This window comes from Ceratotherium simum, chromosome 9, assembly GCF_057802395.1.
Source record: "Ceratotherium simum simum isolate JZ-2026a chromosome 9, ASM5780239v1, whole genome shotgun sequence".
In the NCBI taxonomy this organism is placed as follows: Eukaryota; Metazoa; Chordata; class Mammalia; order Perissodactyla; family Rhinocerotidae; genus Ceratotherium; species Ceratotherium simum.
The window spans coordinates 49,261,363-49,285,920 of record NC_141908.1 but is presented as its reverse complement, the minus strand read 5'-3'; the positions used below and the strand labels follow the sequence as shown (position 1 = coordinate 49,285,920).

General features: G+C 37.4%; 1 protein-coding gene across 5 annotated transcripts in view; it reads left to right on the top strand.

The window, feature by feature from the left end:
* The window catches only part of LRP2 (LDL receptor related protein 2), a 203,479-nt gene that overhangs the window by 69,970 nt on the left and 108,951 nt on the right, over window positions 1-24,558 (top strand). For all 5 annotated transcript variants that reach the window (XM_087435357.1, XM_087435356.1, XM_087435355.1 and 2 more), the window contains exons 10-19: window positions 313-441; window positions 2,189-2,358; window positions 3,612-3,835; window positions 4,961-5,167; window positions 8,127-8,329; window positions 10,152-10,292; window positions 11,804-12,007; window positions 19,160-19,352; window positions 21,345-21,470; window positions 22,325-22,455. In XM_087435357.1, coding sequence (XP_087291483.1) covers window positions 313-441; window positions 2,189-2,358; window positions 3,612-3,835; window positions 4,961-5,167; window positions 8,127-8,329; window positions 10,152-10,292; window positions 11,804-12,007; window positions 19,160-19,352; window positions 21,345-21,470; window positions 22,325-22,455 — 1,728 coding nt within the window. The remainder of the gene's footprint in view (window positions 1-312; window positions 442-2,188; window positions 2,359-3,611; window positions 3,836-4,960; window positions 5,168-8,126; window positions 8,330-10,151; window positions 10,293-11,803; window positions 12,008-19,159; window positions 19,353-21,344; window positions 21,471-22,324; window positions 22,456-24,558) is intronic.

The following is a 24,558-nucleotide window of genomic DNA, read 5'->3' as shown; positions in this document are numbered from 1 at the left end:
TCAACATTAATAAATGATATGCAATACCACAGGGCTATGAATCCAAACAGTTTTGTGCATCTTCTGGAAAGTTATCCTTCATGTAGATTTTTATAAAGCTGTTTAAATGGGCTTGGGTTTTCCCTGGTATGAAGATGCCTGTTCTGAATTCCTATTTTTTATTGTATGCCTAGAATCTGTGCTACCTCCAGAGGGTACTTATTTAGACATGGACATCACCATATTCCTGTACATCTTGTCCAAGATTTTTTTCAGAGAGTGCTCAAGAAATGCTGGTAAAATGATTATAGTTGTTTATTTCCCATGTGGCAGATTTTGATGATTGCCAGATATGGGGGGTTTGTGACCAGATGTGTGAAGACCGAATTGGCCATCACCAGTGCCACTGTGCAGAAGGGTATATCTTGGAGCATCAGCGACATTGCAAAGCTAATACTTCTTGTGAGTAAATTAATGTTGCTTGTATCTCTGAATTGTAAGTTTCTGAGTAATATTCTCCTTCCATAGCAGATGACAAAAGAAATATCAGCATTTACGCAGATGTCAGGGTTTTATCATAACAAACCAGGAGCAGCCCCTGCTGCTGGAAGAGTGGGTCAACATTAATTTCATACTTTATTAGGGACCAATTTGTGGATTAATGATGACCATTATTAATAGTTTCCTTTTATTGGTTGCTTGTTCACTTGGGGTCTGGGCTCTTATGTCATCCACCACATTTAATTGTGGAATAAATGTTATGCCTACATTTGACCTAGTTGGACATTTAACTTTTAACTAATTTACCTACCACAAACGTAGGTGACAAGTATCTATAGAAATAATTTTGGCATTGTTTATGCAAAATTTAGAAGTGGTTCAAAATGGACCTAAATTTGGATTACAATTTGCAAGAATGCCCTCATTCTGGGTGTTTTGTTGGAATTAATCTGAGAGTACTGTAGTAGAGAAAAGTCATGGGGAAAAATCTGTTAAAAAAGATGGGCCCCCTCAAAGCATTTTTCTCACCATGCATTTCTGGGTAAGAAAGTCTCAGCTTTACTCCTTTTTTCTAATTGTTTTTTTCACACTTGATTTTGAATTGCCTTTGATGGCTTCTGAAACTTATCTGCTCAATGATTGATGAATGGCTCATTGTCTAGTTGTTTTTGTGTAGAAACACCTGATTTGCCGTGTACTACCTTTTAGGTACAGCTGATTTTTAACAATTAAATTTGTTCATTTTTGAATAGATAATACATATATTCATATATTTGAAAATTTTAAATTATAAGAAGATGTGTAGTGAAATGTCTCCCTCCATCTCTGTTCCCCTCTGCCCAGTTTCCACTTCCCCTCTCCCCAGTTTCCACTTCCCCTCTCCCTTGGATATCATGGTTTATTTCAATTCTAGAGATTGTTGAATCCATAAATAAGAATATACAAATATTTAACCCTATTTTTACATATATGGTAGTAAACTATACACATAGTTCTGCATCTTGCTAATGTTACATAATATATTTTCAAGAGCTTTCCATATCAACACAGAGAGCTTCTCCTCATTCTTTTTTTTTAAATAGTGGCATAATATTCCATTTTTTGGGTGTACATAATTTATTTAACTAGTCCCCTACTGATGGACTTTTATATCATTTCTGATCCTTTGCTATTGCAAACAAGACTGTGATGAATAACCTTATTCATTTTACATGCTTGTAAGTATATAGGTATATATACTATATACTATATCCACCATTGCCATGTTTTTCACAGACTGATTTCCTAGTAATCCTTAAAATGTGTTCTGTGTTTTACACAATATAAAATTGCACCTGGGTAAGGTGCCCATATCATTAAGGATTCTTGAAAATACCTGATGTGTTCTCCTGAGTGCCATTGAAAGTGCATTGGACTAGCAGTCAGGACATTTGAATTCTTGGCAGACTCTGTTCCTAACTTACTGTGACTTTGGACACTTTATTCAGCATCTTTGTGTGTCAGTTTGCCCACCTGTAAAATGCATAGAATGACACCTATATGTTTGCCTTAGAGGTTTATTTTAAAATCAAATAAGAAAACCTAGAAGAAAGTACTTGGAAAAGCAGAAAGCGTATTAGCTGTAAGTTACTTTGATTTACTATCATCTGATTTACTATCATCTTCATTCATCTGAAGGAGTGATAATGCCTTCCTTCTTCACGTTTAGCTGGTGAGGCCTCCGTTATCTTCTCCAATGGTCAGGATTTACTAATTGGGGATATTCATGGAAGGACCTTTGAGATCCTAGTAAAGTCTCAAAATCGTGGAGTGGCTGTGGGTGTGGATTTTCACTATCACCTACACAGAGCCTTTTGGACTGACACCGTGCAAGATAAGGTAAATAGAAATTTCAGGAGTGTAGCTTGGGAACTGATAGAACCCCAAGCACAAAGTGTTGATAGCTTTTCATTTTGTGGGGAGGAGAAGGGAAAGTTCCTTTGTTTTCTAACAAAAAAGGCCCTTGAGATATTGTATGTTAATCAGCACCTTTTCCATGCTATACTATTACATGCAACCTATTAAACAAAGCAGTCTATTGTATGGATTAGCCTTGAGCAACTTTTAATTTTATTCGAAATGGAGTCCAAAAGCCTAATTAAAAGAAATAGTAGACATTCTTTCAAAACTGGATAGATATTTGCTAGTAATATTTGAAACTTGATCATTTAAATGTAAAAAGTACTCTGCTTTTCTGGATGATAAAAATCAGATTTTACCTGCATCTTCTAAATGGAACTGTAATTGAGGATTAGATAACAAATATTGACAGTATTTTGTTTAACAGCCAATATTTCATTGTGCTGTCTTATTTGGAAAGTGTAATGGATTTAATTTCAACTTTGAGCAATGCAATGGATATTTTTAAAACAAATTTTAGAGACTCCTAAAGAATTATGGAATTTTATTTCTTCCTTTTGCATTTCCTTGTACTCTTAATAAAATTCTAATGAAGTGATAATGTGCATAAAATTTCTAAAAATTGAGAGTTGGATTGGTAGCAGTTCTGATTTGATTACAGATAAAAATCAAAACAAATCACCATCACCTCCTTCACCAAAAAAATCCACATTTTTATTTTTATTTATTTATTTTTTAAATTTTATTTATTTATTTATTTTCCCCCAAAGCCCCGGTATATAGTTGTATGTCATAGCTGCACATCCTTCTAGTTGCTGTATGTGGGACTCGGCCTCAGCATGGCCGGACAAGCGGTGCATCGGTGCACGCCCGGGATCCAAACCCGGGCCGCCAGCAGTGGAGTGCGTGCACTTAACCACTAAGCCACGGGGCCGGCCCTAAAATCCACATTTTTAAATTAAACTTTAGATAATACGAAGAATTAAAAAATGCAGGCTTTTTTATTTTAAACTCAGTTTTTTGTATTTGCCTAACATATGCTTATAAAGAAACTTTTTTCCCCAGTAACACATGATGTAAAACAGCAAGTCCGTAGTGAAAAAAACATTTTTATTTAGTCTGATGACTGATTTGTACAGCATAGATAAGTGGTACACTGAATGAAGTATAGGGAAACAGTGCCCACAGTTAGTTATGCTTAAGAAGTATAATACTTTTGGTTTTTCTTTCAGGTTTTTTCAGTTGACCTTAATGGTTTACATATCCAAGAAGTTCTCAATGTTTCTGTTGATGATCCAGAGAATCTGGCTGTGGACTGGGTTAACAATAAACTTTATTTGGTGGAGACCAAGGTCAACCGCATAGAAATGGTAAATTTGGATGGAAGCCACCGGGTTATCCTTATAACTGAAAACTTGGGGCATCCTAGAGGAATTGCTCTGGACCCAACTGTTGGGTAAGTGATGTGAAAGCATACTGATTCCAGTATTTTTGGAGTTTTATCTTTCCCTCTATACGTAAAACATTGATTGGATTAATTGAAGGTTAATTCTGATTTCTTTTAGGCTCTGTGCTCTGGAACCCATGTTTATTTTATGTCTCTATTCAAAGACACTTAAAGGAGTTGGCTAAATATGATCCCATTTGAGGTTATGTAATCCAAACACACCTACTGGTGTACTAAAAATATGTGATGTTTTGGAGTATGAATTTTATTCTTAGTGTTTGCCATATTTGCCTGGCTAGGAGATTGGACTCTCTGTTCTGACTCAAACTGATAATATTGTTACAACTAAACATTACTTCTGTTTCATCATTATTAAGATGATTACTCTAACATAAATTAGCTGTAAAGTTTTTCAAGAGGGGAAAGAAGATTGGAACTATCCCTTTCAGCAATTTCTTGTTACAGACTAGGGTTGAGGTGTCAATGCTAATACCTCATTACAAATTGTTCAGTGTGAATCAACCCAACAAGACTGATAATGCTTACTTTTCTCCAGGTGTAAATTCAAATATTCCTGATCTTCACATTTGAGAACAGTTATAAGAGACCAGCTTTCTCCTAGATTTTCACAGTAGGGTCTTAGGACCCTTGGATAAACTTGAGGCTACTTAAGTGTTGGTGAATGGTGATTATGCATTTCTACTTCATGATGTCAGCTGCCCATTCTTGAAAATGTTGGATATGTTCTCCAGATGATGCCTTAGAATGGGGGAATTAAGGAGAGAAATGGCTTGGTAGCTTATTTTAAAATGTATTTGTAAGTTCTCCTGGGTGTAAAAAAGAGAAGTAAAAGACAGAGCCAAGGAACAGAGGAGAAAGTTAAGGTAGACGTGAATTTTTCAGCTGCCATATTAGTACATTTTAGTGGTTGCTGTTTGGAGTTGTTGACTCTCCTGATTGGCTCTCATACTCTCTGATTTTTAATACTTTTTTATTTCTCTGTTTTTTATACCCCCATTGTTCTCTAATCAACTGGAGGAAATTTCCATTGATCCAAACACACAATCTAAAAAAATATTTTCCCGGTAAACTTGGAAAAAACTGACTCTTTCATCTCTTGTTTTTCTTTTGTAGTTATTTATTTTTCTCAGATTGGGAGAGCCTTTCTGGGGGACCTAAGGTGGAAAGGGCTTTCATGGATGGCACCAACCGTAAAGACTTGGTAAAAACAAAGCTGGGATGGCCTGCTGGGATAACTCTGGATATGGTATCAAAGCGTGTTTACTGGGTTGACTGCCGGTTTGATTACATTGAGACTGTAACTTACGATGGGACTCAAAGGTAAGCAGTATTTTTTATAGCTTAATAAGTTTGAAGGAAAGTACATAAAATTTATGGAGAGTGATATCAAAGGACCAGAATTAAAATATTGCTTTGCTGCTTGACATTATAGCTTGAACGACCTTGGTGTTGACATGTCCATGAAGTCACCTGCTCTGAGTTTTGTTAACTTTTTTTGTGTTGTTCCATAATAACACTCATTATATTACCTAGAGCATTTGTTCTTTGATTTCTCTACTCCAACCCCTCCCCCACTCCCAGAGGAATCACATTATTTTCATTAACTCCTGATTCCATTTATTTCTCTGGGTCCCTTATGGTTTGTTTCCAAAGATCACTTAATCTTTTAGTTTTCTTTCTCCCAATACATAAATAAGTTTTATTATTTATTTAACATTATCTGGTGGGAATTAATTGGATTTTACTTTGCTCTTATATGTATTTCAAATTTCAAAGAGGAATTCTGACTTGTGTTTTTACCTGATATACTTCAAATGTACTTAAACAGAATATTTGAAGGTAGAATATGGCCCACTTTTTTCTTCATCTTCTTAGTCTGATTAGAGCTAACTATAAATTAATTAAATTGTTAACCATTTTAGATCTTCTCCTTTTGTTATTTTCCAAAATTGCTTAAAATGTGGTCTTCAATTTTTGACCAACAAAAATTACTCTTTGTAGGGGCCGGCCCAGTGGCATAGTGGTTAAGTTCGCACGCTCTGCTTCGGTGGCCCAGGGTTTGCAGTTTCAGATCCTGGGCGTGGACCTACACATCGCTTATCAAGCCATGCTATGGCAGGGTTTCCACATATAAAGTAGAGGAAGATGGCCATAGATGTTGCCCAGGGCCAATCTTCCTCAGCAAAAAGAGCAGGATTGGCAACAGTTGTTAGCTCAGGGCTAATCTTCCTCACTGAAAAAAAATTACTCTTTGTGGATTCAGCAAGTAGTAAGCTGGCCAATTTAATTTTTCCAAATGACTTAATTTTATTGTTTTCTCAATGAAAGGAATATTAGAGTTTTGTTTTCTCCTTTATTTCTATTTTGTAAGAATGGTGTCACAGTTTGCCTCTAGATTTTATATTCTCAGAACAATTTCTACTTGGTTAAATGAAGTGATTGGGTAGTAAGACTATGACTTCTTATCACTGAAACTGGTTCTCATAGTGAGAATATGAATTAATTTAATGAAAAAAATATTCGTCAACCCAAAAAGTTGTATAAAAACAATTGAGAAATCGCCCTAATTTTTTCCTCTTTCATGGGTGTTTTGACATTGTACATACTCTAAATATTTTTATGCTAAGGTTAAAGTAAAACATAAAAGATAATAATAAATGGGATTTCAGAAATTTTATGAGAGTTTTGCTGGCTGTGAAGAAACATCAGCAATATGAAAGCTCACGATTATAGCTGAAATAAAGTCATTGCCTCTTGCTTTGCAGCAGCTGGCATTCAGGGTTCTGGAATTTGCTAACTGAAAAAGAAAATCATTCTTTAATCTTAAAGATTAAAGATGCCATGTCATTTTTAAGTGTTTCAAAGTGTGCGCTAACCTATCACCTTAGGTTTCTTTTTTTTTTTCACCTTTAGTGTGTTTCCAGCTTCAGTATCTTCTTTTCTTAGAGCTTACAGCTCTATTGTGCTTTTTGGTTTTCAGGGGCTGCTAAGATTTTTCTTTGAGGTCTTTCTATTATACCAAAAGAAAAAAAATAAGAGTTTTCCCATGAACCATCCTCCACCTCACTTTTTTATGTGGCCTACCTGAATTATTGTTTATGTAGATGTAGTCGTGGCAGGCATTGCTGATTTCTTCCCCCTGCTTAGCACCTTTTACTTCTGTTTTCTTCCATTTAAGCAGTTCTGTGCACTCTGTGCCACCACTACAAGTATGATCACTTGATGGTTTTGTCAAGCAGAGCAGTAGCAGTGGTAGCACTGTCACCTGCACCAGTCAGATCGGTGTGGTGGGGTCCCAGGTTCTTGGTTCACAGACACAAAAGAATTTGAGAGCGGACACACAGCAGAAGTTTTGACAAAGGAGGATTTATTAGCAAAGCAAAAGTACACCCCCAAGGGGAGGGACGGGCGGCTCAAGGTGAGCAACGGCCCGCCCAAAGTTGTAGCAGTCCCTTGGCGTTGGAAGGTGGGGTCCCGGGAGTGGGTGAGGGTCTTGGAAGGTGGACCAGTCAGGGCATTGTCTGCACCCTCACGTCAGGAGGGGGAGATTTTTCCCTTCCATAGGCATCTCTGGAACTGGCGGTGATCCCCTGCGAGGGGGGTCAAAACCGCAATACAATGAGGCTTGGGCTACTCTTGGTCAGGGTTAGAGGGGAGTGTTGCATGCCTGAAGTGCCACTGCTTGGTAATTAGGATGTTGCACCAGGTGGAGTGACCTTGCTCCCAGCTCATATCTAGCTTCCTGCCTGTCTCAGCACTTTTTGCTCTCCCTAGAGTGCCATCAGGAATAGGTCTGTGTATTTGCTGTGGGCTGAACTCTATCACTCACTGTCCTGCTTTCTAATTGCTGAGAAATGCTCAGTGGTACGGTGTGAAGTAAGCATTGAAGGCGTCTTCTACCAGACTTCCAACCCCTTATACACTGTTTCACCTATGGCTTTCAAAATAATGTGTCACATCTTAGCCCTTTTATATGTGGGGCAACCATAAAAGAATGAAGAGCAGGTGAGAAAACAGTAATTTTTCAAAAAATCTAGAGCAAGCTGGGACTGGAACTGAAAGTTAGGTCAAGGGTCTTTTCCAAGAGACAACATGAAAATCCTTTTATCAAATGTAGATGGAAATATACCTGCATCTGAAAATGTATTTTTTCTATATATTTTATGTTTGTCACAAGAAATTATTTAGCTCTTCAGGCATTTACTTGAACAAATTCCACCTTTAGTCAAAGTAAAGCAAAACAAACAAAAAATTGTGTGCTGTATATCTTTTGTAACAGGAAGATAGTAGTTCGTGGAGGCTCACTCATTCCTCATCCCTTTGGAATAAGCTTGTTTGAAGATCATGTGTTTTTTACTGATTGGACAAAGATGGCTGTAATGAAGGCAAACAAGTTCACGGAGACCAACCCGGAAATATACTACCGGACTTCCCTGAGGCCCTTTGGAGTGACTGTTTACCATTCCCTCAGGCAGCCCTATGGTATGCCCCTGAACAATGGAAACCCTGTTTGGTACTGGCCTTTGTAGAAAGGTTTTCTCAAAGCTATGGAAGTTAATGAATGACAGATCTCATGAGATTTGGTGGCATTCTAAAATATATGATGAGTTATCTAGAGAGTTAACCCCTCTGAAATTGGCTCTGCAGATCATGGGCATTCTGGAGAAATTGATGTATTTCAGAGTTAAAATACCAAATCTTCAAGGAACTTAGAGATGTACTTAACAGATATTTATTGACACCTGCAATATGCCAGATCTTGTCTAGATGCTGAGGATAGAGCAGTAAAGAAACCAAACCAAAATACCTATCCTCATTCTACTGGAAGAAGTCACCTAATTCAACCCTCTGACATTATGGTTGAAGGAACTGAGGCCCAGAAGAAGAAAAAACACATTTAAGCGCTCATTTTAGTAGTGTCAGAGCCATTTTTTCTTCTTCTCTGTTGTATATGTACGGCACCTGTTATTTGGTTTGCATTGGATCTGCCATAGGCCAACTGGGTTTGGTGTCTCTTGGGCTGCTCACTTATCAAACAAAAGAAATATTTTGATTCAGATGCTGCTTAGTCTTCTGTTATTTTACATTAATTTTGTTTTTGTTTCAAGGTTTTAAATTGACATGACTATCTGGACTGTATATGGCTCTTTTCCGTATTTACTTGTGCATCAAAGAAATATGATAAACCAGACTATGTTGGTAGAAAGCTTAATGTCAGTGAACAATAATTCAGAGAAAGACGTTTCACTTTAAAACTCTCGTATTAAGAGATGGGTGTAACTTTAGGGTGGAGAAAGACTATAAATAATTAGGTTGACTTTTCAAAAAAAAAAAAAAAAAAGAAAAACCCAACCACTAGAACTGATACATTCAGATGAATATCCTTCAGTGTAGTCATCCTAGGAAAACATATACTTTATCCGAAAATATATACTATATCTGAAAACATTTTGGAAATCTCTATTTGGAATAGTCAGTTCATGAACTACTAAATTCACATCTGCCCTTAACCAAAGATATTACTCAATTTTATCATCCAAATTATTCCTATTATTTGTCTCAGAATGACGTCTGGCTGTTGTTTCCTCAAATCAATCCACCTGAGAAGGTAAAAAGACTATTTTAAAGAATAAGTCATAGGCTAAGAAAACAATTTCAAAAGCAGATATAACATTTTTCGCTGTGGCAGCCTTGTGTACGTGAGCTTCCTGAGGTCACTGCTTTGAGGATGGTTTATGGAAGTATAAACTGGTTTGTGTGGCAGACATGTAGGGTTTTGGAATTAGATCTGGATTTGAATCCTAGTTTAGCTGTTTAGCTGCTGAATAATCTTGGGCAAGTTGTCTCATCTTTAGGAGACTTGGTTTCCTCTTCTGTAAAATTGGGATACTACTACTTACCTCTTAGAGTCACTGATTGTAATTTGGCTTACTTACAAAGTAAGCATTCAGTGAGTTATAGTTATTTATTATATCTTACGAATGGTAAAATAGCACTAAAGTTTTTTTAGGGGGACAGTTATTTCCTAATCACTGTGGCTAGCAGAGTCTGAAGGAATTATTGGGGAAAAGGAACCCCCAAAGTTAACAGTTTTGGGAATCTTGTTTTTTGCTACCACCAGTTTGAGAGTAGATGAGAGAGCTGCAATGAAATTGAGAGGGCCAGTGCAGCCGGATGTAGATGTATACAGTAGCAACCGGTAGTGATTATTCTATCTCACCTACGGGGCTCAAAGTGGCTTCACGTGTCTTGGATAATTATACATTTCTAATTGAGATTTAACCTTGTGTCTTTTTTCCTCCAGTTAGAAATCCATGTGGAGATAACAATGGGGGCTGTGAACAGGTCTGTGTCCTCAGCCACAGAACAGATAACGATGGTTTGGGTTACCGCTGCAAGTGCACACTCGGCTTCGACCTGGATGCGGATGACCGCCACTGCGTTGGTAAGAAAGCGGTTTTGGGCTGACTTTCTGGCAGGCAGCACAGGGGTATGTGCTGCTCTTGGCCTGGGCCAGCTCCCTGTCATACTTCTTCACTGTGAATAAGCTTTCGGTAGCCCACCAGGTGCCTTCCTCAGTAGGCGCCACTCCCTCCCTTTATGCGCAGAACTGTGTTTGAAGACGTAAATTTCTGTCCTTTGGGACTTTAATTCCACATCTAGAGTTTCCTTGGTCTCCCCTTCCCCTTTGTCTCCTTCCTGAAATCTTTGTCTCCTTTTTATAACTATGTTCTTGAAATTCCACAGGATTTTGTTTTGAGTTCTTTTCTCTGCTATGTTTACTTTTTCCACTTTAGATGTTAGCCTTAACTTTAATGGGAAGCCCTTCCCATCACTTTTATTGACCACTCCTGAATTGCCACTTTTGCCCCTTTGAGTCAGGTAATTAAATCTTGATCCCACCTGGCTTTATTGCTGTATTCCCAAGTAAACTCCTAAACATTGGCATGGCTCATTTCCTCATCTGGTTTATCAGTTTTCAGTTCAGATTTTCTCTTTATTTCTACCTTATGGTCCAGGTTTTGTTCTCACCTTCAACACTTCCCTTCCTCCTTTTTGGTTGCCTACACATCTACTCATAATTAAGCTAATGCCTCAGGCTTAGCTGGTGATGAAATGCACTCCTACAATATTTGTTTCTCTTATTTTCACACTGACAACTCTCCTTTTTAATGCTTTTGACAAATTCTTGCTCCCCAGATGGTGCTGCTTCTGGCTTAGTATGTAAATTCTCTTATTCTAACTCAGATGAATTTGTTAACTTTGTAGGTAATCCTAGATTCAGATAAAAGTTACCCTCATTTAAAAAATCATGTGTTTCTATTATATCAACACTACATTGTCTAATAATTTTGCTTTTAATCTCCTTCTGTAATTTTTATCTTTGTCTTGGGTATACCTCCTTCATCTCCCTCTTTTCGATTTCCTGACATACTGTCACTCTCTCTTTCTTTGATTTTAAACATCACTCCTTCTTTCCTATTTCCTTCCTTCTTTCCCTTCTTTATTTCTTCCTAAATAATTTACCTGGTTGCTGTTAATTCTTCTCTTTTAGTGGTCTTAATACCTCAAAAACTGCAGTAGCATTCTTGGTATAGATCTCTATACAAAAGTTAATCCAACTTGAGAGTTTTGATGAAATTGCTATGTAGTTTGGTTAATACTGCTTTAGAAGTTAAGCATATGGACACTCTCTTTTGTATAAATAAGTCTTAAGGATAAATTTCTCAGGAAGAAGTAAGATTGTAATACTTGTATTGCTTTCATAGCTGTTTATCTTTTTCCTCTCGCATTATTTCTAACTATGTTTTCCACAGATTTATTTTTTATGTTTATTTCAGAATTACATTTTGGAATTATCAAATGTGCCTTATGGATGTATAAGTAATTTCTCTCGAATTCAGAGAGGGCAGGAATCATGCTGTGGCTGATTGTGCTGTATATTTTTCCCCACAGCTGTTAAGCAATTCCTGATCTTTTCATCTGAAGTGGCTGTCCGTGGCATCCCGTTCACAGTCTCTACCCAGGAAGATGTCATGGTTCCAGTGACAGGAAATCCTTCTTTCTTTGTTGGGATTGATTTTGATGCCCAGGAGAACACTATCTTTTTTTCAGATACATCAAGAGACATGATTTTTAAGCAGAAGATCGATGGCACAGGTGAGAATGGGTTTTAGAAATTTTTTTGCTTGTTTTGTCCGTTTTCAATAAAAATACTAATAATTTGCTCAGTAAAACTTTGTATTCACTTCGTAAGCAGAGTCCTTTACTAAGCTTGCTAAATATTTTTAGATCAGGAAAAGAAATCTATTGCTTTTCTTATGAATTAAGTTAAAGCAAACACTTTTCCTTTATTTTCAAAATAAGTTATAAATGAGAGTGCATTTTTTATTTATTTATTTATTTTTTATTTTTATTTATTTATTTTTTCTCCCCTCAAAGCCGCTGTAGATAGTTGTATGTCATAGCTGCACATCCTTCTAGTTGCTGTATGTGGCACGCGGCCTCAGCATGGCCAGAGAAGCGGTGTGTCAGTGTGCACCCGGGATCTGAACCCGGGCTGCCAGCAGCAGAGCACGCGCACTTAACTGCTAAGCCACGGGGCTGGCCCAATGAGAGTGCATTTTTGACAGTGACAAATATTAACATAAAAGGAGTCAATGCTCAACAAAAGGAGTGTCAAGTGTATGAAAGCCATTGATGGATTAATTGACTAGAGGCTGTTCCTCATATTCAAGGAACCGGATTGATCCAATGGGATGACCTCTCTTTAGGGATGCTGGACTACCTAAATGCTGGGCTTGGAATAATAATAATTTTTTAAAAGGCATGAATTATATGTAAACATGGATTGACTGTAAGTTTTTGATTGATTGGAATTCTGTTAAAATCTTCATAATAATCATGGAAAGACAAATTATGGTCAGTCACACTTTACCATTGGGTACTTTATTGGATCATGGCATGATCCTGTACTCTGATTTTACAACCCACTAATGGATTCAAACCTGCAGTTTGAAAAAATTGGCAGCCAATGTAACACAGCAACTAAGAGGGCCAGCTCAGGAGCTAGACTGCCAGTATTGAATCCTAGCTTCTCACATTTCCTAGCTGTGTAATCTTGGGGAAGTTACCTAATTTCTTTATACTTCAGGTTCCTAAATTTGTAAAATAGGAATAATAATAAAAGTGCTACATAGCTCATAATGTTCTTGGAAGAATTTTAGGTTAATACACGTGAAACACCTGGAATAATGCCTGGAAAATAGTAACTCTTCAGTAAATGTTAGCTATTATTATAGCTGTTATCAATGAAAAACCATATTACCCTGCTCCTCCCTGCTCCCAGCCCACTCTCCAGGGATAATTGCTTGCCATTCTTTTAGCTGTTTCTTCTATTATGTGTCTCCATATTTCTAAATACTTTGTTTATACTACTTTTTCTTGATTTGTCATGTTAGACATTTATTTCCTTGTTATAGGTAAAGATTTAGCTCTCTTATTCCTCTCCTCCAACTTCCCTCCCCTCATTCTCCCTAAAAAGCTGGATTGTAATTTTTTATTAAATTAATAGTAGGTGTATATATTATAAACATGATATAAATATAAATATTGTTTACTGCTAAGCCAAATAGTATTCTTTGATGACATTTCTTGAGCAATTTTTGATTTGCTTCTGGAGTTAATAATTGCCGCATCTTCATTTGCTTAGTTTTCTCTATAACTACTATATATTTTCCCCAAATGCTCCAACAGATCTTTCAAATGCCTATCTATCTTCTATCTTTCTATCTATCGATCTATCGACCTATCTATCATCTGTCAAATGCAAATGATCTATAATTTCTTTCCCCTCTGGAGACTTCTATCTCCTGTTCCAGTTGGGACTCATTTCTTTCTGGATTCTGGTGCACAGCTCTTGTCTTTTGACTTCCCTTTGCCACTTCTCTGTGCTGGATCTTCTCTTTCTGGCAGGCCATTTATTTCTCTTTCCAGATTTATTTCCTCATTTTGCCAAAACACATTATATAGTACCCTCTTAAGAAGAATGAGTAGGAGGGAATATTTTTTGAGTCTTTGAATGTCTGAAAGTGTTTTTTATTTTTTTTTTTATGATTTTATTTATTTATTTTTCCCCCAAAGCCCCAGTAGATAGTTGTATGTCATAGCTGCACATCCTTCTAGTTGCTGTATGTGGGACGCGGCCCCAGCATGGCCGGAGAAGCGGTGCGTCGGTGCGCGCCCGGGATCCGAACCCCGGGCCACTAGCAGCGGAGCGCGCGCACTTAACCGCTAAGCCGCTGGGCTGGCCCTGAAAGTGTTTTTATTTTGCCCTCCCTCTTGACCGTTTGCTGGGTATAGGATGAAAATAATTTTACCTCGGAAATTTGAAGACATTGCTCCACTGTCTTCTAGTATCCAGTGTTGAGAGTCCTACGCCATTTGGAGTACCATTTCAATGTATATGACTTTTTTTTTTTGGTTGCTATTGTTGTTTTGTTTTCATTCCTTTCTGGAAACTTTTAGAATCTTTTTGTTATCCCTTTAATCTTGAGGTTTATGTCCTTCTATTCTGGGAAATTTTCTTGCCTCTGTTTTTTCTATTCTCTCCGTTTGTAATTCTTTTTTTTTTTTTGCAGGGGAAGATTTGCCCTAAGCTAGTATCTGTTGCCAGTCTTCCTCCTTTTTCCTTCCCTTTTCCGCCTGAAAGCCCCAGTACATAGTTGTGTATAGTTGTAAGTTTTTCTGGTTCTATGTGAGCTGTCGCCACAGCGTGGCTACTGACTGATGAGTGGTGTGGTTCTGCGCCCAGGAACCAAACCCTGGGCCGCTGAAGTGGAGCACACCAAACTTTAACTGCTAGGCCATCAGGCTTGGCTCATCTCATTCTGTTAATTCTTAATAGTAAAATGTTAGATTAATCACCTATGTTTTTCTTATCTTTTCTTGCCTGGTTTTCATTTCTATCATTTTGTTCTACTTTCTGTGAGATTTTTTGGTATTTTAGTTTTCAGTGTTTCTATTGAATTTTTTATTTCATTTGTACGATATTCAGTTTTGAAGAGCTCATTCTGGTTCTTTGATTATTTCTTTTTTCATAAAACCTGTTTTTGCTTCATAAATTCAATATCTTCTTATTTCTATGAAGATATAAATTACATTAAAAATTAATCTTCCTCTGTTTCCATTTTCTTTGGGTTTCTTTTTCCTTTTGGTTTGTTTTCAACCTTCTTTTTCATGGAGGAAGATTTCTTCAAATTTCTGTGGCCCTTGTTTGATATCAAGGGCAAAGCTATAGAAAGCTGGCCAGAAAGTCTGTAGATATGGATGGGTCTCATCAGTTGGTGAACTTCAGGTGATGAGGCAGCCTTTTCATTGGGGAGCTCCCAACGTCATTATTAGTAAATCTTTTCTGGAGATAGTCAATTTCTCCTTAGTAGATGCTTCCATTCTGCTTCTTGGGGTGGGGAGTAAGAGAGGAATAGTTGATTGTCTGTGTCTGGGAGCAGAACAGAGGACAGGGGGAATCCTTCAGTTCAGTATTCACATAATCCCGCTGTACTCAGTTCTGTGTCTGTTCCAGCCCTGTGTTGTGCATTGTATTATGAACCCACAGCTTCTCTGCTTCAGTTCCTCTAGAGAAGAAAATCTCTGGTTTGTTAGAGAAGGTAGATGGAGGGGAGTGGCAGAGATGCTCAGGGTCTGGGAGGGACCTGGGGGGGTCTAATCTCTGCTGATGCCAACTTTTTAAAAATAATTTTATTTATTTATTTATTTTCCCCCCAAAGCCCCAGTATAGATAGTTATATGTCATAGCTGCACATCCTTCTAGTTGCTGTATGTGGGACATGGCCTCAGCATGGCCGGAGAAGTGGTGCGTGGGTGCGCGCCCGGGATCCGAACCGGGCCACCGGCAGCGGAGTGCGGGCACTCAACCGCCAAGCCACGGGGCCTGCTGATACCAACTTTTAACTAAATCCCTTAGTTCCTTGCCCCTGGCTTTTGCAGAGCCTGGTGCCTTTGAATGCAAATATGCTGAGGCTTCTGCATGTGAGGGTGTGGGTTTCCCTTCTGCTGGCACTTAGTTTGTAGCTTTCTCCCCTGCCAACCCCAGCAAGTTACCACTTCTCCAATCCCTGTCTCTTCCAAACTTTGTGGAAATCTCTCATCTGCTATTCTTTTACTGTCATTTTAATAGAGTTTGGAAGGAAGAAGAGTTAGACACATGTGGTCAATCTGCTACTTTGAACCAGAATGCATCTTTTCTGAGGACTAGCATTAGGTCTGCTGAGCTTGGAGACCTCCAATCAATCTTAGCTCTCACAAAAGGCAGTACCGGGTTTTTAAGCCACATGCAGGCTAAGTCTCCTCTGGGCGCCTCCACAGGTCAGCTTCCTTCTGCTTTGGCAGATGGAATTCTCATCATGTTTTTTATTTTATTTATTTTTTTTCTTTATTTTTTTCTTTATTTTTATTTTTTTATTTTTTATTTTTTTTTATTTTTTTATTTTTATTTTTCCCCCAAAGCCCCAGTAGATAGTTGTATGTCATAGCTGCACATCCTTCTAGTTGCTGTATGTGGGACGCCGCCTCAGCATGGCCCGAGAAGCGGTGCGTCGGGTGCGCGCCCGGGATCCGAACCCCAGCCACCAGCAGCGGAGCGTGCGCACCTAACCGCTAAGCCATGGGGCCGGCCCCTCTCATCATGTTTTTTAAAAAATCGACTGCAAGTCCACATGCTGAGCAAGTTGCCTTTTAAAATATTCTTATAGTCAATGGTTAAACTCTACACTTTGGTGAGGGAGATATTACATTGCTCTGTTTTTCGAAGGAGAAGATTATCAATCAGTACATGTGCAGAAAATGAGTTGTCAGAAATCAAATTAAAATCAAGATGGGCTGAACGAAGCCCTCAGGGAACTTGCTCCATCCCTTCTCTTCTCCAGCTTCTCTGTTTCTCCTGACTTTTCCCCATCAGATACGCTCAAATCTCTCCCATCCTAAAAAACTTTCAACCCACCCTCCACTCTAGGTTCTTCTCTAGTTACAGCCCTCTCTCCTTAATTTCATGGACAAGCATCTTCAAAGATGCATCAACACTTTCCTGTCCCCTCTTCCACATTCTCACTTATTCCTCACCTCAACGCAATCTGCCCACTACGTCACTTGAAGCACTTCTCATCCCGGTCACCTCCAATCTCTTTGTTATAAACTTTTAGTCCTTATCTTTGGCACTTTGATCATCTTCCTTAAAAGCTTTCTTCCATGACAACACTGTCCTCTGGATTTACTTCTATTTCTTGACCTTTCTTTCTAGTGTTCCTTAGAGGTCTTTCCTTCTTTGCCTGTCCTATACATTAACTGTGATCTCTAGTGTTCAACATTGGTCCTCTTTTCTTATTCTGCACAGTTTTGCACCTTCCGTGTCTTTGGTTATCATCTATGTAGCAATTATAAATCAGTGTGGGGAGACTTAAGATAGGGCATTTCCTGAATGTTTTTCCTCCTAACCTGGGGAATGAGAGAAAGGTCAGGAAAGGCTTCTTGTAGGTGATGATAAAAATCTCCATCCAAGTTCTCTCTCTGAGGTTCAGACCCATAGTGCAAACTGCTGTTTGGATAACTCACCTGGATATCCCACAACCACCTCAAAACCAATAGGTCTAAATGGATACCTTTATGCCGTTTCTCACAGACCTCTTCCCTTAGGGGAAGAGCACGACCACTCACTTCTTCCCCCTCTCCACCAAATCTCCTCCAGAAATCTGGTGGTCACCTGAACTTCTCCCTCTCTTTTAGCCTCTATCATTAACTCATTAACCTCCAGCCATGCTCTGGAACATGTGGAATTCTTAATGTCTCTCCTTCTCACTTCTAAGTCTTTGCTCTCCTATAGCTCCCAATTTACTGCTTCCTTTGGAAAACCTCTCCATGCCTCCTTACCATATGCTCCATTCAGAATCTGTGTTCTCATACCATCCTGTGCAGACCTCCATTACAGCACCCATTACTCTTTTATTTTTGCTTCCTGGCCTAATTACCTGCTCTTCTCCTTCCCACTTTATTATAAATACCTCGAAGGCAGTGTCCACACTGCTTCACTTCTCTATGACTCAGTTTCCTCGTCGGAAAAAAGGGATAATAATAATACCTACTTGTTGAGAGGATGGATGAATCCATGTAAAGTACTTGGGCCAGTTTCTGGCTTATAGTAAGTGCTCAATATAAGCTATTATTATTAATACTATTAGCAATATTATGTTTCCTAAATATATAGTGTGGTATGTAGCACATAGAAGACTTTATTTTTACAATTTGCTGAACAAATGACTGGAAAAAGCACTAGGATTGTTTTTCTTACTTCAAAAGAAAGAGGTGTGATTGTATACTCTGATTCAGATTTTCTTTAGTGAAAAAAAAAAGAGAAGGAAAGGCATAAAAGTTTCATAAAGAGGAAAGTAGTCTTTATTCTCCTGTACCCAGTTCTGATTTTCTTTCTAGTATCTTTGCTGGTCTATTCTAAACTTGGCAACTTTGTGGCTATGAAAGACTGTTGATGAGAGGGTTGGGCTGTAATACCTCAGAGATACCCCCTAGTCGTACCTGGCGGTGTCAGCTTATCAGAGCTGTCTGTGGGTGGTGTTTGTGAGTATGTGAACTCAGGTATCTTTTCTTCAGATGTTCTGCAATGAGAAATTTTTTCTGGAAGGGTGAACATGGGAGTAAATCCAGGCCATACCACTCCTGGTTCTATTTATCAGAATTATATCTATTCTTTGAGATCCAAACTTTTGGGAATGGATAGATTCTAGGTTTATCTCACATTGTTGCTCAGCAGTTTACAGTTGTTTTATTTTTTAAAGAATTCCACATATATTACTGAAATATGCTCTAACTCTGGCACAAAATTTATTTTTTTAAAACGCTCTGTTGCGTGAGAATGTCTCATAATGAAGTTTTTCTTTTTCTCTCTCTCTCTTTTTTTTTTTTTGTGAGGAAGAGTAGCCCCGAGCTAACATCCGATGCCAATTCTCCTCTTTTTGCTGAGGAAGATCGGCCCTGGGCTAACGTCCATGTCCATCTTCCTCTACTTTATATGGGACGCCATCATGGCATGGCTTGACAAGCGGTGCGTCCGTGCGCGCCTGGGATCTGAACCTGTGAATCCCGGGCCACCGCAGTGGAGCGCACGTACTTAACCTCTACGCCACCTGGCCGACCCTGACACAAAATTTAAATATGTAGTAGTAGAAAAATGTATGTCTTATTAAATAAGCTTAGTTTAAACCATGTCCATGTTTTAATTTACAGGAAGAGAAATTGTCACAGCTTACATGGTGGAAAGTGTTGAAAGTTTGACTTTTGACTGGATTTCAAAGAATCTCTATTGGACAGAGGCTTCTTACAGGAGTATCAGTGTCATGAAGCTAGCTGATAAATCGAGGCGTGAAATAATCAAGAATTTAAATAACCCACGATCAATTGTAGTTCATCCTATTGCTGGGTGAGTGTGTTCATGTTTTCCTAAGAGCTTGAAACTATATGTCTTTTAAAGTTATTGAAAAGCGATGCCACAGGGATTTGGCAAGTTCAGCAAATATAGGATTGAACTATACAAATTGAAATCACCTTAAATATTTATCCCTTTAGTATGAGCTTAAGTAATCACTTTATTTCCTTCAAAAAATTTTCTCCTTAGTTTCAGCTTTCCCAGTCTTCACTGGGTGTGGTTTTTTCACAGTCGGAGAGGACCAAACAATGTGATACAGATTTAGTAGTGAAGGAACGAATATGCAGCAGAATTATCAGGAAAGACTCAAATTCTTTCCTTGCTTTAAGGCATTGGTATAAAGCTTAGCAAAACTTGTTCAGTAGTTTTCAGAATAAAAAGTCTTTCAGACAATAGACAAAGTTTTCTGTTTAACTGTTCCATAATTAGTAGTGTCGAACAAGAAAAGACAGAACAGTTTACACTGTTCCTTTTAGGTTCTTTTCTTCCTTATTTAAATATGTTTAAATAATAATAGCTAATATGTTTGTTTAGAACAAGTCTGAGCTTGGTATTTGTATTTGAATGGAATAATAAAAAAAAAGGTGACTGGTGATTCTCTAAAGCCTAATGCACTGCGGGCACATAGCAAGCACTTTACAGATATAATCTCGTCTAATCCAAAATCTAGTTTGTGAGCGAGATATAAATAATATCTGTTTTAGAGATAATGAATCTGAGGCTCAGAAAGATAAAGTAACTTGTCCAAGGATCCACAGCTATTAAGCAACAGTTAGTATTCAAATTCCAGGCCTGTCTGACTGCAACGCCTGTGTATCTAACAACTTTGTATGCTGCCTCTAGAGTGTTTATGTTATATTTTATTTTTCTCCTTGTGAAATAATATAAGAAAGATTTTTAAACTGATATTATTGATAAGAAATTTTATTACTGTATAGAGAGTTAAAACAGTTGATTTTGTAATGAATTTATCTTAAACTAAATCTTTGGGATTTGGTTTTAAAAAGTCTTTAAATTCCTTTCTTTTTTTTTTTTTTTTTTTTTTTTTTTTTTTAAAGATTTTATTTATTTTATTTTTCCCCCCAAAGCCCCAGTGGATAGTTGTGTGTCGTAGCTGCACATCCTTCTAGTTGCTGTATGTGGGACTCGGCCTCAGGATGAACGGAGAAGTGGTGCCTCGATGCGCACCCGGGATCCGAACCCGGGCCACCAGCATCGCAGCGCGCGCACTTAACCACCAAGCCACAGGGCCGGCCCTAAATTCCTTTCTTAATGACTCCTTCATTTAAAGTAATATGAAGTCACATTTCAGAAAGTTACCATTTGGAAAAGACTAATTTTAGTTCCTAAGGCTCATATGAAAGAGAAAAGTTTTATTTTTTCCCTACACTTATCATTTTGTCACTCCTCAGAGTAAAAAGGATGCCTTGGGTAAGATACTGTTTAAGAGTTACGTTGATTTGGACGCATTCTTCATCAAGGATGTAATGCTTTTTTGCAAATTTATCAATTCCTTGTGGAAGATGAATAAAGAGCAATCTAGTGGATCCTGGATGATTAATCCAGAGAGAAAGGGAGAGATTAAAATCTGTTTTCTTGCTCATAGTTTATTTTTTCATTTGAACAACATGGAGTATTTAAAATGTAACCAGAATTGTGTCTTTTTAAAGAATCAACTTGGTGACATTAGTTTTAGGTCCTAAGTTCAGCACAGTGGTTCTCTGGTCTAGATGCCCATTTTAATGCCATTTGTATTTATTACTTTGGTTACATGTTGATAACTGAACTTTTAATTAAAAATTAGATCAGTTGTATGCTAAATCTCCTTAAAAAGCAGATTTTTTTTCTATATAAGCCAAAAACCATATACAGAAAATGAAATTAGTTGCAGCAAGTCTCTGGAGAATATGTGTTTGTGCTAAATCTCTCTAATTCACGTAGTTTGTCCCAGTGTTAACGTCTTTGATTTATTACCTCTTTTCCTAGGTATATATTCTTTACTGATTGGTACCGTCCCGCTAAAATTCTGAGAGCATGGAGTGATGGATCTAACCTTGTACCTATAGTAAACACTACTCTTGGATGGCCCAATGGGTTGGCCATTGATTGGGGGTAAGTAGAAGTCATCCTGAATTATTGAGTTCCCACTTACTGTGGAACACATGAGGCAATATGTGGAAATATGAAGGAATGAGGAAACTGGTATTACTTGCCCTCAGATATTTTTACGTCATTGATTGGCAGGGGGAGAAGGATGTAGAATGATATAAGAACACAAAGAACACAAACATAGTTGGCTAGCTTCTGCTGGGATGAAAACTAATGCATTCATGAATATTCTGAGGAAATTGCTAGAGGAAGCAGAATGGTAGGACCTTGTGAAAGGTCAAGATGGAGGAGGCAAGATCCAAATTCCATTAGAAGTAGGATAGGGATAGAGGAAGTACAGGTCATGTGTAATTTTTACAGGGGGCATCTTGAGAATAGAAAATCTTTGGTGTCCATTAACCAACAAATGTATATTTGCCTGTATGCACTCTGGGAGAATTTTTGAAGTGTAAGATATAGTTATCAAGAAATTGATGATCTATCTAGGAATATAGGAAAAGGTAAGGGGATAGATAAGCTTACAGATGTACGGAAGAAATGTATTTAACCTTTTAATCTAGATTACTACTAATATTTTTCTTAACTTGTTGATTTAACAAGGAGAAAAGTAAAATTCCTAACTCGAAGATAACAACATTTCAAGTTTTCTAAGACAACTAATTGAAAATCACTTCATGAAAGCAGCTGTATCTTTCTGGAGGTCATAAAACTTTTAAATTTTTAATGAGTATAATTTGGGTTTTAAAAACTTTGTTTAATGAAGGTATCATTGAACATACTGTTTTTGAATACCCTCAGTATAAACTGTACTTTGCTAGTTTCTGAATAACAGATAACTAAGTATTTTATTATTTTAGTGCTTTACGATTGTACTGGGTAGATGCCTTTTTTGATAAAATTGAGCACAGCACCTTTGATGGTACAGATAGAAGAGTCCTGGACCATATACAGCAGATGACACATCCATTTGGACTTACTGTCTTTGAAGGTATGTTTTGAAGCAATAACTGTGTTGTTTTATACTTTGCAAGTTGTAACAGTAGATTCATCCTCATTTGACAGTCTCATATTTCTGGAAAAGCTAGTCACTTTAGAATACAAAAAATTAAAATGGTGCTATTGTGTATAGACAGAGCATTTGGTTTGTTGACTGAATATTTCACTTTTAGAGTGAAATATTTTTTTTTAGACATTTTAAAATAATAATATTGACAACTTATAAGGGTATAGCACTTTGTAGATTACACGTATTCTACAATTTAAAATCCCAAGTACTCTGTTATATAAATATCACAGGAAGAAATGGTAAATTACTGCCTTCATCATTTTCAAGAATAAAACAGCAAGACTTATTTGTAGTAAATATTGTAGCATTTTGTTCTCTGATGTTTGCAAGAACCTGGTTAGAATTTTGTGGAAAAACTATTATACATATTCATCAACCATATACTCACCAAATGTCTCTGAAGCTTACTAGTCACAATGTTGGGTAACTGACATCATCTTTGTTATATAGAAATGTTAGACTATGGCTTATGAATATTTGCAAGACATAGTTGTTTTTTCATCAATCTTTCCAAAAAATTTCATATTACTAGTGAAGATTGCTGGGAGCATAGAATTCTGGGAAACTACAGCAATAATGATCACACCAATGTATCAGTTTTCCTTCTCCCAACTCCCCTCTTGAGTGTAGGCACGCTGTTGTTAATTGAGTTACTGGGATTAAGAATGTAGTTTGGCACCATGCAACAGGTGGTTTGTTTACTCATGAAAACAGGGTTTCTATGAATGATTGTATATCTTGTGCACTGCACAAAAGTGCCAGGCCAAGGAGACGAGGAGAGACTAAATTCTACCCCAGTTCTCCTTGACAAACCATAATTATTCCAGTTAGAGGAGTGCCATTTTGTGATCCACCAAAGGCCCTATGCATATGATAGTTGTGTCCCTGGTTGAAACCTCATACTCTGAATAATTAGCACAGTGCTTTAAAAAACTATAAATCAAAGACTTGCTCACATGCATATAGCATGGAATGAATAGCTAGTAAATATATTGCATATTTCATCCTGCTGTCTGTTTATCTGTGGAGGAGTGCCTGGTATTTAAAAATATTTTAAAAATGCTCTTGTGAGGTTTTTGATGAGTCAATTATGCTCACAACCCCTCCCCCCTTCATTCACTCCCTTTTCACTAATGATGTCAGATACATACTATTTGCTGTCACATTGGAACATTATAAGAATGTTAAATTTTCTCTGCTCTTTGCTGGAATGTTTTGGGATTGAATAAAAATGCAGTTTCAGTATCTTTTGATTTCATCAGTATGAAAAACATTTGAGTGCATATCCATGAAAACAAAACAACATTCCCAAAATAATAATAATAATAATTAGTTTCTTTCAACATTGCCCATCATTGTGGATTTCTTATGGAAAGTTCTTTTATTGCACAGCAACATGGAAATTACGTATCTTTTTAATGAAAGGCTAAATCTGCTTGGCTGTCTGCGTACCACACAGGACTAAAAGGGTTATTGAACTCCTTATCTATTTAAGTATAGTAAGATATCTTCATGAGTTGTGAGACTGAGATTGCCAGTCAGTCTAGAGAAGATTTAGTGAGTCCAATGACCGATTGGTCATTGATTAGATGATAGATAAGGAAAACTAGTCTAATGATAAAATTTGTGATATCTAAGGCATTTTCTGGTTAGTTGGAATTTTTAGTTAGTTAAGCTAATGTTAAAGAGATAATCTATTTTGATTCAATTCTTTCTTTTGAAAGCTCTGTATATGTTTTCTTTCTGCTTCAGTAGCTAGTATAAAGTGAACATGATTAAATTTACAGCATTTAGAATCTTACATTGCCTCTATCTTACTATTTTGAGCTTCATGGAACATTACTGTCATTATAGGTGTAGGCACACTTCTGTGGATAATTTCACTGATTCTCAAACATATGCTGAAAGTCCCTTTTTGGACTAGATCTGTACCTTTCCTTCTCAACAGCTTCTTATTAAAGTTGAGTGTAAAAAATTTTTTTAATGTTCTCGTTAAGATGTGGGATATGGAATGTTTGACCTAGA